Here is a 15,909-nt window from a genome sequence, read left to right as displayed (position 1 = left end):
GAGGCTATGGAGAAGTCCTGAAGGCGAGCATGGGAGGAGGTAACAATGGAGCTAGAGAGCAGGAGGTCTTGGGAGGAGAGGAGGGGACGGCCATGTACGCCGTCGTAAGTCCTAATCCGAGCCGTTGTATCTATGCGCCTGATTCTTAGAATCTTTTACGCATAGATATCCATTAGATCCGACAGGCGTAGGTTTCCATTTTTATGCAATCAGGCAGGACCTTGCACTACATAGATGAAGGTAAATCTACAGGAAATTAAATAAGAAAATTGTATAATGTATGGTCAGCGTTACTGTCAAAGAATTTTTCATTCCTTCCATTCAGTCTTGGGATTTACACAAACAACAGTCAAGTTGGTGACCTGACTTTTCTCTGTTGCATATAAGCAATACAGCTTGGTTTCCTCCCCACCCTCATCCTGTGATTGGTCAGAGAAAGCTGGGGCTGAGGACATATATTACCAAAAGTATTGGGACACCTGCCTTTACACGCACATGAACTTTAATGGCATTCCAATCTTAGTCCGTAGGGTTCAATATTGAGTTGGCCCACCCTTTGCAACTATAACAGCTTCAACTCTTCTGGAAAGGCTGTCCACAAGGTTTAGGAGTGTCTATGGGACTGTTCAACCATTGTTCCAGAAGCGCATGTGTGAGGTCAGGCACTGATGTGGATGAGAAGGCCTGGCTCGCAGTCTCCGCTCCAATTAGTCTCAAAGGTGTTCTATCGGGTTGAAGTCAGTCAAGTTCCTCCACCCCAAACTCACTCATCCATGTCTTTATGGACCGTGCATTATGCACTGGTCCAAATCATTTGGTGGAGGGGGGATTATGGTGTGGGGTTGTTTTTCAGGGGTTGGGCTTGGCCCAGTGAAGGGAACTATTAAGGCGTCAGCATACCAAGACATTTTGGACTATTTCATGCGCCCGACTTGTGTGAACAGTTTGGGGATGGCCCCTTCCTGTTACAACATGACTGCGCACCAGTGCACAAAGCAAGGTCCATAAAGACATGGATGAGTGAGTTTGGAGTGGAGGAACTTGACTGGCCTGCACAGAGTCCTGACCTCAACCCGATAGAACACCGTCCTTTGGGATGAATAAGAGCAGAGACTGCGAGTCAGGCCTTTTCGTCCTCATCTGTGCCTGACCCTACAGATTCACTTCTGGAAGAATGGTCAAACATTCCCATAGACACACTCTCCTAAACCTTGTGTACAGCCTTCCCAATAGAATTGAAGCTGTTATAGCTGTAAAGGATGGGCCAACTCAATATTGAACCCTACAGACTGGGATGCCATTAAAGTTCATGTGCATGTAAAGGAAAGTGTCCCAATACTTTTGGTAATATAGTGTATCTCTGCTCTCTCTCTTCTCAGCATGTTCCTTGTCCGCACATGAGCTCTTCAGTGTGCTGTATTAATCCCTAGAGCTGCCCCTCCCTCTCCCAGTCTGAGTTTTGCTATACAGGGGTTTACAAGAGGCTGATACAAAGTAAAATGTAGGTATTTATGATGGCTGCATTTAAAATACGTTGAATGTTTTTTTCTTTGTTATATAACTGCACTGATTGGTGTAGTTCACATCTGCCTAGAGTTTGGTTTTAAACGGAAGAATAGTGCAGTAAACAGGTATTGCCACATTCAGATGATTATCAACCCACACAATCTATATATAGTAAGTGCACTTTCTGCAAGTACATTGCAGGAATGCTCATTGTTCAATGGGCCTTTCTCAGTCTGAAACTTGCCCAATAGCAAAGTGTGCATGGTGAACTAATTTCACCCGCTGCCCCATCTATCAAGAATTGTCCCAAGCAGTGGTGGCTGGCTCATTAGGGGCGCAGGGAAGCTACCCCCCTAATCCATGCACTCGGCCCCTAATCTCCATGTAGGGCGCCGGACGCATGGATTTCAATGTGTGTGTGTTTTTTTAAGCGTGTGATTAGAGGCTCTAATTGGCTTCAAAAGGGGTGGGCCCGGGATGCAGAGCACTGCGCCCCAAGCCCACCAACTTGTGTGACATTAGCAAATTAATATTCGCTAATGTCTTCCTGCTTCTCCTCCTGGCCAATCAGGAAGCAGGTCCTGGGACCCAATTGGCCAGGGAGTCTGGCTAGTGCGAGTGAAGGGGCCAAAAATGTTTTGAGCACCAGCCGTCACTGGTCCCAAGTAGAGAAGATCTGCATGACATGACATTGGAATGTTAGACTGCTTGATGCTTCAATGGCAGTCCGGGAGCACTGTAGGAGGCTGGGTGTCATTGTGGGAGGTTGAAGGACACTGCGGATGCTGAAGGCTGTCAGGGGGCCTGGGTGCACTGTGATGGAGGGCCAGGTTGAAGGCCACTATGAGGGATGGGAGGCTCTGTGGTGGCTGAGGACTCTTAGAGGTCCTGGTTGTGCTCTGTGTCTCTATGGGAGGTTGGAGGGCAGTATAGGAGCTGGGAGGCTCTGCGGTGGCTGAGGGATCCTTGTTGTGCTCTGTCTCTATAGGAGGTTGGAAGGCAGTATGAGAACTGAGAAGCTCTGTGGTGGCTGAGGGCTCTTAGAGGTCCTGGTTGTGCTCTGTGTCTCTATGGGAGGTTGGAGGGCAGTATAGGACCTTGGAGGCTCTGTGGTGGCTGAGGGATCTTAGGGATCCTTGTTGTGCTCTGTCTCTACCGGAGGTTGGAGGGCAGTATGGGAGCTGGGAGGCTCTGTGGTGGCTGAGGGCTCTTAGGGGTCCTGGTTGTGCTCTGTGTCTCTACAGGAGGTTGGAGGGCAGTTTAGGAGCTGGGAGGCTCTGTGGTGGCTGAGGGCTCTTAGAGGTCCTGGTTGTGCTCTGTGTCTCTACGGGAGGTTGGAGGGCAGTATGGGAGCTGGGAGGCTCTGTGGTGGCTGAAGGGCTCTTAGAGGTCCTGGTTGGGCTCTGTGTCTCTACGTGAGGTTGGAGGGCAGTATAGGAGCTGGGAGGCTCTGTGGTGGTTGAGGGCTCTTAGAGGTCCTGGTTGTGCTCTGTGTCTCTACGGGAGGTTGGAGGGCAGTATGGGAGCTGGGAGGCTCTGTGGTGGCTGAGGGCTCTTAGGGGTCCTGGTTGTGCTCTGTGTCTCTATGGGAGCTGGGAGGCACCATGGGAGGTTTATGGATCTGCAGCTGGCTGGAGGCCTGCGAGAAGGGAGGCTGGAACCCGGCAATGGGCCACGTTTGGTAAATCTAATGGTAACAGTACAAAGATTGTATGGTTAGATTGAAGCATGTATGATGACCCTAAGCCCACCATGCCTCACCTATAAAAATATTACATTTTAGGGGGCTTAAGCTGGCCAAACATGGATCAAAATTTGACCGGTTCAGCAGGGAGCAGCCAAATTTTAATCCATGTATGGACACCCTGGTAGTACAGAAGTTGAAACTCTGTCAAGTTCTTCTGACCGATCAGTGCTGTCGGCTATAGGGAAGGCTCCCGGCTGTGAGAACACAATAGTGCCCTGGGAGGATCCCCCCATCCACCTCAAATATGTGGATTGGGGAATTGGCACAATTGTGTTTTCGTTTTAACCCCCTGGTTAAAGGGGAAAAAATGCATTATGTGTCTTTAAAAATAAATCCTTTACAGCTCAATTTAACGCCATCTGAAATAAGAACAAGTCTCTTCATGTCGGAAATTTAAGAAGGTGATTGATGGCATTTCAGCCTGAAATCACAAATCGCCGCACCTACGCTTTATTTTTTTTTCCATTAACAGACACAACATAAGAAGTCATTAAGGTTGTAAAGATTTCATCAGCGACCTCCGGAATGATAATGCCGAGTAATAAAGTAAACACAAATTTAGGTTCCAGTGTAATTTGAGTAGAAAAGGGAACCTTCTTGTGTCTTTGAAGTTGGTGTCGCCTTGAAGCTCCAATGCTTGGCTTTGTCGTACTCAGAAGACGTGGCTTTCTGCTAAATGGAGTTATTGACCTAAGAGTCCCTTTTCACCTACTAGTCGTGGTAAAGTGCCCGTGACCAGTACAATGGAGCTACGAAAATATCTTAAATGTGTTTACGCAGTTATTGTGTGACAACAGCATTAGAATAAACGGCGTGCAAAAAAAATCAGCGTTGACCTCACTGCCATAATGTTATAGCAGTCACACCAAGTTTAATGACGCTGTAAATGGAGACGGGATTTAAAACAACGTCATAAGGTAACATCAGGAATGTCAGGCACAGACATAGATTGTAGACAGAGCTGGATCAGGTTTTATTTAGATCATATTCATCTTTATTACCACATATGATGCTGTTTACAAATTGCAAAAGCGACATATGAAGCAGACCTACATTAGAAATATTAACATTATAGGGTCTATGTATAAAAAATTTGCAAAACACAATCTAGAATTGTCAGCGCCATCTAGTGGCAATACCACAGTATTTTTCCTGAAATATCCCAATCAGGAAAAATAGTGCATTATTGCCACTAGATGGCGCAGATGATCCCACAAAATAAACAGGCTAAGCTAATTACAGTGAAGATTCCTCATGCCTGTGCAAATTATTATTATTATATTTTTTTACATAGATCCTGAAGTGTATCTAAAGCCAATAACAAAAATATTTCAGCTTACCAGACCTAAGATGTGGTAGCTGCAATAGTTTTCTTTTTTTTGGGCTTTTTTTCACCTAGTGATCCAGCCAGTACTTCCTATTCTAGGGTGACATCACTCCCTCACTGTATCTATGGAGGAGTAAACATTGTTACCCTAAGTGCCTCGCTCGTGATGTGGACTACGAAACACCTCTCATCTGTAGTTTACAGAGGTGAACTGGGCAAGATTAAGAACATTGATTGTTATTTCAGCATACCAGAGGCACTCTGTTATCAGATCACTGCAGGAAGTCTTGAGCTAACTGGATTTCTGGCAGGATTATCAGGTATTAAAGGGGTTGTAAAGGTAAAAAATAAAATCCCTAAATAGCTTCCTTCACCTTAGTGCAGTCCTCCTTCACTTACCTCACCCTTCCATTTTGCTTTTAAATGTCCTTATTTCTTCTGAGAAATCCTCACTTCCTGTTCTTCTGTCTGTAACTACACACAGTAATGCGAGGCTTTCTCCCTGGTGTGGAGTGTCATGCTCATCCACTCCCTTGAGGGGGAGGGGGCGAGCAGGAGAGTCATAATGCCCACTAACACACAGCTCTTTTCTCTATCTGCAATGTAGAGAGCGTCCTGACTCTTCTGCTCGCCCCCTCCCCCCTCAAGGGAGTGGATGAGCACGACACTCCACACCAGGGAGAAAGCCTTGCATTACTGTGTGTAGTTACAGACAGAAGAACAGGAAGTGAGGATTTCTCAGAAGAAATAAGGACATTTAAAAGCAAAATGGAAGGATGAGGTAAGTGAAGGAGGACTGCACTACGGTAATGGAAGCTATTTAGGGATTTTTTTTTACCTTTACAACCCCTTTAATACCTGATAATCCTGCCAGAAATCCTTTAAGCAGGGCCGTCTTAATAGCATCATGGGCCCCTGGACAAAGTAATGCTCTGGGGCCCCTACAATGGAGACAGCGCAGGTAAACAGACATCAAGTAGGTAGGAAGCAGACAAGCAGAGCTTCTCCTTTTGGGTCAGAGCATCACTGGGGCTCTGACCCCCCCCCCCCCCCCCTGCTGGCTGTGAGATAGGCATCGTTCTGCACAGCATGGCACACCACTGCCAGCCTGCCTCCCCTGTGTATCCATCACTCTCAGTGCCATCAAGGGGCCCCCAATTTCCAGGCAGAGTGGGCTCAAGGACCAGCTTCTTTGGGGAAAGTGCAGGGCCCCCCCATGCAGCTGGGGCCCCTGGGCAGTGCCCAGGTGTGCCCTCTTATTAAGACGGCCCTGCCTTTAAGTTACCAAATAACATACTTTTAAAATGGCACAAGTAAGAGAAGATATTTGTTAGGGTGTGCATCAGGGTTGCCAACTGCCAGTAAATTTACTGACAGTTTGTAAAAATCTGTGATTTTATTATAACTGCCAGTAAATATCGGGGGCTGATAATTTCATGCTGTATTGACTTTTTAGGTGTAAATCAAGCAAATTACTTTGTTGTAGGTATTGTCAGTGTTTGCATATCATGTTTATACTGTTCAAATATTCATTGCTGGTTTTCAGTACGAGTTCTGTAATTTCTCAGGTCGCCAGTAAAAAACGTGCTCCGCCAGTAAACTTTCCATGTTTTGTCAGTAAAAAATGCTGCGGGAGGTTGGCAACCCTGGTGTGCATCCATATTTAGCTTCTGTGGGTGGATAATAAATGAGTATTACAGGAGTTGAAATACCTCTGCTGAAGACAGTGCTGCTTCGCAGTCCCTTCTGCTGGCATGTTAAAAGATTCTTGGTTACTAATGGTGAGGATCGGGCAGGCTGAACTGTGGTGACCCCTCGAAGAGAAATAACATGTCCATGTACCTAGGCCTGTATGTGCAACTTGTCATTTACTTTCAACAGACAATAATGACGCCAGCGGCATAACTTTACATGATGGGGTCCCATGGAGAAATGAATAGGGTCCCATGCGTACTTGTCTCCATCCCAAGGCAGCCTGGGGATACAGAATTGTACTTATCTTTGTAGCAGTCTCATAGAGGTTCCCAATGTGTATATACATTCGGTTTATCCAACAGGGTGGTTGTACAGAAGTAGATCCACTTCTTTACAACCAGCCTGCCCATACATGGATCGAAATTTGGCCGGTCCCTGTTGAACCAAACCATGTTTGTCTGGGTTAAGGCAAGGGCCTAGAAAGGATGGCCAGTGGGCCAAATCTGACCCGCTACAAGATTTTATCTGACCTAAGCTAAGGTCAGTGGCATATCTATAATGTCCAGACTGAGGATTAAGGTCAGCAGAGGTTGCCTATGGTCTCTGCTTCAACCCCCCTCCTCCCACCCATGTAACTGGGGACTCTGAGGGTGACTGATGTAAAGGGAGTCTGATGTAAGTGGGACATTGATGGGGACCCTGATGTAAGGGAGAACTCTAATGTAAGGGGGACTCTAATGGGAAGACTGATGTAAAGAGGGACTCTTATGGGGATTTTTTTTTTTGTCCCACAAATATTTGTAAAATTTACAATGTGGCTCTCATACCGAAATGTTTGCTGATCAGTGGTGTCGGTAGGGGGGGCAGGGGGCTGGAGCCCTGAAAAGCCCCAGGTCTCAAGCATGATGCACCCTTCTATTGTTAGCCCCGAGCAGGGATCGATCTGATCCCGAGTGCCGCTGAGTGACATAGCAGGTCCCGCCTTCTGGAGCCTATGATGGATGTGACACTGGTCACAATGCCGGGACCGTGGGACGTCCATCATAGGTGCTGCAGGCTCCAGAATGCGGGAATTACAATGCGGTGGTCACGCCACATCACTGGGAGATGATGGGCGTGCCGCACACCATGGCTGAGCTGTGCTGCTGCAGGACACATGAAGTCTGTCTCCTGGTCAGGTAGGTCAGTGTATATATGTCAGTTTATGTATATCAGGTAGGTCAGTGTATGTATGTCAGGTAGGTCAGTGTATGTATATCAGGTAGGTCAGTGTATGTATGTCAGGTAGGTCAGTGTATGTCAGTTTATGTATATCAGGTAGGTCAGTGTATGTATGTCAGGTAGGTGAGTGTATGTATGTCAGGTAGGTCAGCGTAATGGTCGCTGTGTCAGGCAGGTGAGTTTAGTGGTCAGCGTTGATGGTCACTGGCAGGCTGCTGTTAGAAATCATGGGGTCCTGTACAGCCTACCTGGCAGCCCCCCCCCCCCCCAATATATCAAGACTATATTTTCACTAAAGATACACTAAAATCATTATTAGCGAACACAAACATAACAGAGAACATGTGTGAATTAGCCTTTTTTTTATTGTTTTTTTAATAAAAAAATATACTTTTTATTAAAATGTTTTTTTTTTAATCATTAATTTTACAATTTTTTTAAATTATTAATTACAATGCTTAACTATTATTTTTTTACATTTTTTTTTTTTACAGGACAGGGAAGCCTACATGCTGTGGGGGGCAGCACAGTGATATGGGGGGGGGGGGGGTCGGAGGCAGGCAGGATAGGGAGGGGGATCGGTGTCGGGGAAGCAATTACAGGAACGATGCCCTGTCTCGTTCCTGTAGTAGCTGAAAGCCAGCAAGAGGGGGAGAAATTGGCTTTCAGCTGCTGCAGAGAGACGCACAGGGCATCCTTCTGTAATTGCCCCCCCGCACTAATTCCCCCTACAGAAGGACTGGTGGTCCCCCCCTATCAGCGGCCCTGGGCACTGATAAACCAGGCAGCAACCAGCAAGTGAGCTTACCCCCGCCACACAACCCCACTGCCCAGCCAAAAAACCCTGCGCCACTAACAAACCCCTAACAGCACTTCGGGCTGAAGCCCCTGGTCTTTTTGCCACCCTGTCACTGGAATAAACAATTATACTTACCTTATTCCTCGTTCTTCTAGGATCTGGTGCTAATCTGGTATAAGGAGGGTCCTTGATGCCCCCAGTTCTCATGCTGGTCTTGCATTTAAAATGGCGACATCGGAAAGCCTGCAACCACAAGAGCCGCAGAGAGGGGCAACTTGGGAGGAACGGTTGTAGAGCTGGGAGTAATCCCACACGAGCGAGGAATAAGATATTACTGCATTTCCAATCCCTCGGAACTAAAAGAGCAAATAACCCTTTGCAGTTCTAGGGGGAGCCACTACATCAGAAATGTGGGGAACAATCCTCACATGCAGGTACATTTTCTTTTTGCAGGATTTCGGCTCACGATGAGATTTAATGTTTGTGTCCCGTGTCAGTATATTTCATATCGATGGTGTATTGAGGTGGGAAGGGGTCTGGGACTTCTTTTCATTCCATTCTCGGCTCTAGTGAAGTCATTATCATGGGGAAGTAATGAGATGGTTTCTAATTAGAAGCTTTGTGTTTATTTGGAGAAATTCCTCACACCTCCATCAGTCACCACAGTTCCTGACGGCTTTCCCAGGCCGTGACGCAGGTGAGGTGTCAACCACAGTGATTGCTGGTGATGGATGGAAAGTGACAGTGAGCCGCGGCTTTCATGGGGTGCTGTGATGGTGGATCTGCTGGATGATTAGAGGAACTGAAGGTATTCTCTCTGGAGAAGAGGAGATTAAGGCGGGATATGATCAACATGTACAGATATATAAGGGGTACGTATAGTGAACTTGGTGCTGAGATATTCACTTTATTATCATTACAGAGGACAAGGGGGCACTCGTCACGTCTGGAGGAAAAGAGATTTAAGCTTCACATCTGGAAAGGCTTCTTCACAGTGGATGTGGAGGTTTTATTTTTATTTGTATCGATTGGTTGACTTACATAAACGTGTGTCTTTTTCAGTCGGACTTTATAACTATGCACCATGTAATATACAGTACATTGCAGAGCTCAGACATGTCCCTACTCTGCCCATCCTTATCCCTGCACCCAGTATACATTGTACAGCACTGATACCCATCCCTGCACCCAGTATACAGCACTGATACCCATCCCTGCACCCAGTATACAGCACCGATACCCATCCCTACACCCAGTATACAATGTACAGCACCGATACCCATCCCTGCACCCAGTATACAATGTACAGCACCGATACCCATCCCTGCACCCAGTATACAATGTACAGCACCGATACCCATCCCTGCACCCAGTATACAATGTACAGCACCGATACCCATCCCTGCACCCAGTATACAATGTACAGCACCGATACCCATCCCTGCACCCAGTATACAATGTACAGCACCGATACCCATCCCTGCACCCAGTATACAATGTACAGCACCGATACCCATCCCTACACCCAGTATACAATGTACAGCACCGATACCCATCCCTGCACCCAGTATACAATGTACAGCACCGATACCCATCCCTGCACCCAGTATACAATGTACAGCACCGATACCCATCCCTGCACCCAGTATACAATGTACAGCACCGATACCCATCCCTGCACCCAGTATACAATGTACAGCACCGATACCCATCCCTGCACCCAGTATACAATGTACAGCACCGATACCCATCCCTGCACCCAGTATACAATGTACAGCACCGATACCCATCCCTGCACCCAGTATACAATGTACAGCACCGATACCCATCCCTGCACCCAGTATACAATGTACAGCACCGATACCCATCCCTGCACCCAGTATACAATGTACAGCACCGATACCCATCCCTGCACCCAGTATACAATGTATATCTCCGATCCCTACACTCAGTATACATTGTATATCTCCGATCTCTACACTCAGTATACATTGTATATCTCCGATCTCTACACTCAGTATACATTGTATATCTCCGATCCCTACACTCAGTATACATTGTATATCTCCGATCCCTGCACTCAGTATACATTGTATATCTCCGATCCCTACACTCAGTATACATTGTATATCTCCGATCCCTGCACTCAGTATACATTGTATATCTCCGATCCCTACACTCAGTATACATTGTATATCTCCGATCCCTGCACTCAGTATACATTGTATATCTCCGATCCCTACACTCAGTATATATTGTATATCTCCGATCCCTACACTCAGTATACATTGTATATCTCCGATCCCTACACTCAGTATACATTGTATATCTCCGATCCCTACACTCAGTATACATTGTATATCTCCGATCCCTACACTCAGTATACATTGTATATCTCCGATCCCTACACTCAGTATATATTGTATATCTCCGATCCCTACACTCAGTATACATTGTATATCTCCGATCCCTACACTCAGTATACATTGTATATCTCCGATCCCTACACTCAGTATATATTGTATATCTCCGATCCCTGCACTCAGTATACATTGTATATCTCCGATCCCTGCACTCAGTATACATTGTATATCTCCGATCCCTACACTCAGTATATATTGTATATCTCCGATCCCTACACTCAGTATACATTGTATATCTCCGATCCCTACACTCAGTATACATTGTATATCTCCGATCCCTACACTCAGTATATATTGTATATCTCCGATCCCTGCACTCAGTATACATTGTACATCTCCGATCCCTACACTCAGTATACATTGTATATCTCCGATCCCTACACTCAGTATACATTGTATATCTCCGATCCCTGCACTCAGTATACATTGTATATCTCCGATCCCTACACTCAGTATACATTGTATATCTCCGATCCCTACACTCAGTATACATTGTATATCTCCGATCCCTACACTCAGTATACATTGTATATCTCCGATCCCTACACTCAGTATACATTGTATATCTCCGATCCCTGCACTCAGTATACATTGTATATCTCCGATCCCTGCACTCAGTATACATTGTATATCTCCGATCCCTACACTCAGTATACATTGTATATCTCCGATCCCTGCACTCAGTATACATTGTATATCTCCGATCCCTACACTCAGTATACATTGTATATCTCCGATCCCTACACTCAGTATACATTGTATATCTCCGATCCCTACACTCAGTATACATTGTATATCTCCGATCCCTACACTCAGTATACATTGTATATCTCCGATCCCTACACTCAGTATACATTGTATATCTCCGATCCCTACACTCAGTATACATTGTATATCTCCGTTCCCTGCACTCAGTATACATTGTATATCTCCGTTCCCTACACTCAGTATACAATGTATATCTCCGATCCCTACACTCCGATCTCGGGTGTAGATGGTTGCTCCCCCTCCTGTGTAGATAGTTCCCCCCTCGGGTGTAGATAATTTCCCCCTCCGGTGTAGATGGTTCCCCCCTCGGATGTAGATAGTTTCCCCCTCTGGTGTAGATAGTTCCCCCCTCGGGTGTAGATGTTGCTCCCCCTCAGGTGTAGATAGTTCCCCCCTCGGATGTAGATAGTTGCTCCCCCTCCTGTGTAGATAGTTCCCCCCTCGGGTGTAGATAGTTCCCCCCTCGGATGTAGATGGTTCCCCTCCTCAGGTGTAGATGGTCCCGCCCTCGGATGCAGATGGTTGCTCCCCCTCCTGTGTAGATAGTTCCCCCTCCGGTGTAGATAGTTCCCCCCTCAGGTGTAGATGGTCCCCCCCTCGGATGCAGATGGTTGCTCCCCCTCCTCCTGGGTCACACACGATGCAGGTCGCCCAGACACGTCTCGAGCCGTCAATCCGCGGCCACCCGCATTCCCAGGTTTCATCCCTTCCGCAGGCTCCTGATTGGTGGCGGAGCGGCGATGGGCGGGCTCATTGAGTATATAAGGATTGGTTGTACGCTCAGTCTCCAATCACCACTGACATTCCCGATCTCAGAGCTCTCGTTATTTCTCGCTCTGTGTGTGACGTCACCATGTGTCTGGAATCTGGAGAGCGTTGTCTGCGGCGCAGAGCCCCCCTTCCCATGCTGTGTCTGCCTGACAGCCCGGCTTCCTCCTCCTCAGACCCGGAGTGTGCGGTGCCCATCATACCGGCCCTGAGGGCCAGGAACTGCCGCCCCGAGATCTTCACCTTCGATGTGGAGGCCGTACAAGCTGCACCTGCCAAGCTGGCCAGAAGGGGCACCTTAGGGCCCAGAGGCAAGAGAAGCCGCAGGGTGCAGTACCCGGCCAAGGTGCGCAAATACCTACCGCCCCCGGAGATTGACCGGCCCCTGCGCTGGCTCTACGTGCTGTGCCTGCTGGTCTTCATCCAGATCTGCTGCGAGGAGGGCATCCAGGAGGAGCCGAGCATGCCCACCGTGCTGATCATGGGGGATCTACACATCTATTCCTCTTCCCCTGTGTACACAGAACCCCTGGGACTCTTCACCAATCACAGCCAAGGGGCCCATATCAATCACAGCCAGGGGGGCCACATCCACCATGCCACCCTCAGCTGGATGATGTACCAACGGTGAGAGAGAGAGGGAGAGAACCCAGCCTGAGCCCTACACAAGTCTGATCAGAGACTGCTGCTCTCATGAAGGGGCCCCCAGGGGCCACACTGTACCGGATACTTGAAGAAGAAGAAGAGGAAGCACTGCTGCTGCTTCTGTGCTGCTAGCCCTGGCAGAGACCGTTCAATGACTGACACTTGAATCTGCCACACAGACTCTTATTTATCTTAATTCTATTGCTATTTATATATTTTTATATTTATGATGAGATGAAGAATTATTTATGGATTGAACAATGCTGACCGATTTCATGTTTGATCACAATACGTGTGTTAATAAATCCATATTTTATTTATATCTTTGTTTCCTGATGATTTTATTGGTGGATGATAATGATGTCATAGTACAATGTGGGTGATTGGATCATAATGAAAAAACATAAAAGGTGTTTAACAAGAATTTAGTGTTTCATTTTAATGTAAAAGTAATTTTTTTTAAAGGAGGTTTGAGGTATGCGAGTCCAAAAAAAAAAAAAGCACTTTTTTGGGGGATTAGTAAAACTATAAAATAATATTTTTAAAACGTAAAATTATTTAAAAATATAACTTATTGGTTATAAATATTTATAAGTAATTGTTTATAAATATAACTGGTAATTTTTTGTTTATAAATATAGCTGGTAAATAAATTCAGAACTTTTAAACAACTGGAAAGCCGGGCAAGAAATGTAAACTGAGGAATTATTTTGGGATGAATTTAAAATGTGACGATTAAGGGTCCAAATTGAAAGGCAAAGATCCCTCCATCCAACCTGCATTGTAGGGATTGTCCTATGAGATGTATTGGATTTTGTGCCCGAACATCAAAAGATTTCTTTGGGTTGAGGTCAGGCAACTTCTGCATTTTTCTGCCAGTTAGTGAATTCAGTATAAACCGGAATCAAGGAAACCGAAGAGGGGGTGACGCAAGCCACGGTTAAATCACATCCGTATCGAAATGGCACAATGTGAATTTCAAAATTTAGAAAGAAAAAAAAAAAAAAATGAATGATGGTTGTACCCACAATTCCTAGGAAGATGACTGGGCATAAAAGTAAATCACCAAACCCAGGTTTAAGTTGCCCATACACGATACGTTCTGATTGTACAATCACTCTTAAGGTGAACATGCACTGTACCAGGGGTAGGCAACCTTTGGGAGGTGGTGATCTACCTGGACAACATGGAAGAGATCAAAGCTCTCTGGGGTGCAGTGGTCTTTTTTTTTTTAATTAACTATCAAGCCTCCTATAAAAAACAGCAAGAGGAACACATATTACTGTCCTGTGCCCCTCTTCACTTCACCCCCCACAGTTGCATCCTCTGACACCCCCACACATACACAGCAGTGTCCTCTCCCCCTTTTACATCCTCCCCCACAGTATTGTCCTCTGCCCCCCACAGTAGTGTCCTATGCCCTCCCCCCCAGTAGTGTTCTCTGCCCCCTACAGTAATGCCTCCCCAGTAGTGTCCTATGCCCCACAGTAGTGTCCTCTGTCCCCCACAGTAGTGTCCTATGCCCACCCCCCCAGTAGTGTTCTTTGCCCCCCATAGTAATGCCTCCCTAGTAGTGACCTGTGCCCCCCAGTAGTGTCCTCTGCTCCCCACAGTAGTGTCCTATTGCCCCCCCCCCCCAGTAGTGTTCTCTGCCCCCCATAGTAATGCCTCCCCAGTAGTGACCTATGCCCCCCCCAGTAGTGTCCTATGCCCTCCCCCCACAGTAGTGTCCTGTGTCCCCCGTCCCTCAAAGTAATGTCCTATGCCCCCCTAGTGTCCTCTGCCCTCCCCCCCCAATAGTGTCCTATGCCCCTTTGCTCTCCTCCTACACACAGTATTATCCTCTACACGAGAAACACATATTACTGTCCTATGCCCCTCTTCACTTCACCCCCCACAGTTGTATTCTCTGACACCCCCACACATACACAGCAGTGTCCTCTCCCCCTTTTACATCCTCCCCCACAGTATTGTCCTCTGCCCCCCACAATAGTGTCCTATGCCCTCCCCCCCAGTAGTGTTCTCTGCCCCCTACAGTAATGCCTCCCCAGTAGTGTCCTATGCCCCCCAGTAGTGTCCTCTGCCCCCCACAGTAGTGTCCTATGCCCCCCATAGTAATGCCTCCCTAGTAGTGACCTATGCCCCCCAGTAGTGTCCTCTGCTCCCCACAGTAGTGTCCTATTGCCCCCCCCCCCCAGTAGTGTTCTCTGCCCCCCATAGTAATGCCTCCCCAGTAGTGTCCTATGCCCCCCAGTAGTGTCCTCTGCTCCCCACAGTAGTGTCCTATTGCCCCCCCCCCAGTAGTGTTCTCTGCCCCCCATAGTAATGCCTCCCCAGTAGTGACCTATGCCCCCCCAGTAGTGTCCTTTGCCCTCCCCCCACAGTAGTGTCATGTGTCCCCCGTCACTCAAAGTAATGTCCTTTGCCCCCAATAGAGTCCTATGCCCCCCTAGTGTCCTCTGCCCCCCCAATAGTGTCCTATGCCCCTTTGCTCTCCTCCTACACACAGTATTATCCTCTGCTTGCCCAATATCAGTGTCCTCTGCCCTCCTTCACATCACCCCCTCACAGTAATGTCCTGTGCCTCTGCTATACAGTCGTGTCCTGTACCCCCTAAAACAGGGCAGGAACAGGAGCATTAACTTTTTATAATAACAAGCTGGTGACTGCCGGTTGTTAGGACCGCCAGGCAGGGCTGGACTGGGACAGAAATTTGGCCCTGGACTTCATCCAGACTGGCCCACTTTGACAGGTCTCTCCCATGGCGGCCGGACAACTCCGGCACCCCCCCGGCCACCCAAGCCCCCTCTCCCCCTTCACTAGCCACTAGCCATTCTACTTTATTACAGTAGAACGGCTGGTACTCTTATAGTAAGGTGACCAGATTTTTTAAATGAAATCCGGGGACATATTTTTTCTTTACTAGTAATGACAACAATCAGCGACTCTCTGACCGTCACCGCCGCCTCACAGCCTCTCAAGTCTTACTCTTCGGGCTCCGGCTACTACT

General features: G+C 47.3%; 2 protein-coding genes across 2 annotated transcripts; both read left to right on the top strand.

Annotated features, from left to right (window-relative positions):
* The first annotated feature begins 10,220 nt into the window (after positions 1-10,220).
* LOC120914591 (dynein heavy chain-like) lies at positions 10,221-11,712 on the top strand. The gene is made up of 2 exons (XM_040325272.1): positions 10,221-11,566; positions 11,667-11,712. Exons 1-2 carry the CDS (start codon positions 10,221-10,223, stop codon positions 11,710-11,712), a joined length of 1,392 nt encoding a protein of 463 aa, XP_040181206.1.
* Positions 11,713-12,263: 551 nt separating this feature from the next.
* IER3 (immediate early response 3) lies at positions 12,264-13,221 on the top strand. The gene has a single exon (XM_040324576.1). The coding sequence runs from the start codon at positions 12,340-12,342 to the stop codon at positions 12,883-12,885; it is 546 nt and encodes a 181-aa protein (XP_040180510.1). The 5' UTR covers positions 12,264-12,339; the 3' UTR covers positions 12,886-13,221.
* The last annotated feature ends 2,688 nt before the right edge of the window (positions 13,222-15,909 follow it).

Source organism: Rana temporaria, chromosome 9 (assembly GCF_905171775.1).
Source record: "Rana temporaria chromosome 9, aRanTem1.1, whole genome shotgun sequence".
In the NCBI taxonomy this organism is placed as follows: Eukaryota; Metazoa; Chordata; class Amphibia; order Anura; family Ranidae; genus Rana; species Rana temporaria.
This window is presented reverse-complemented; position numbering and strand designations above follow the sequence as displayed.

Bases quoted from the DNA above. Each gene is read 5' to 3' on its own strand.
- IER3 (XM_040324576.1), top strand. From the start codon at position 12,340: ATGTGTCTGGAATCTGGAGAGCGTTGTCTGCGGCGCAGAGCCCCCCTT.
- LOC120914591 (XM_040325272.1), top strand. From the start codon at position 10,221: ATGTATATCTCCGATCCCTACACTCAGTATACATTGTATATCTCCGAT. The intron at 11,567-11,666 runs GTATACATTGTA...CCCTACACTCAG, and splicing joins ATCTCCGATCCCTACACTCA to TATACAATGTATATCTCCGA.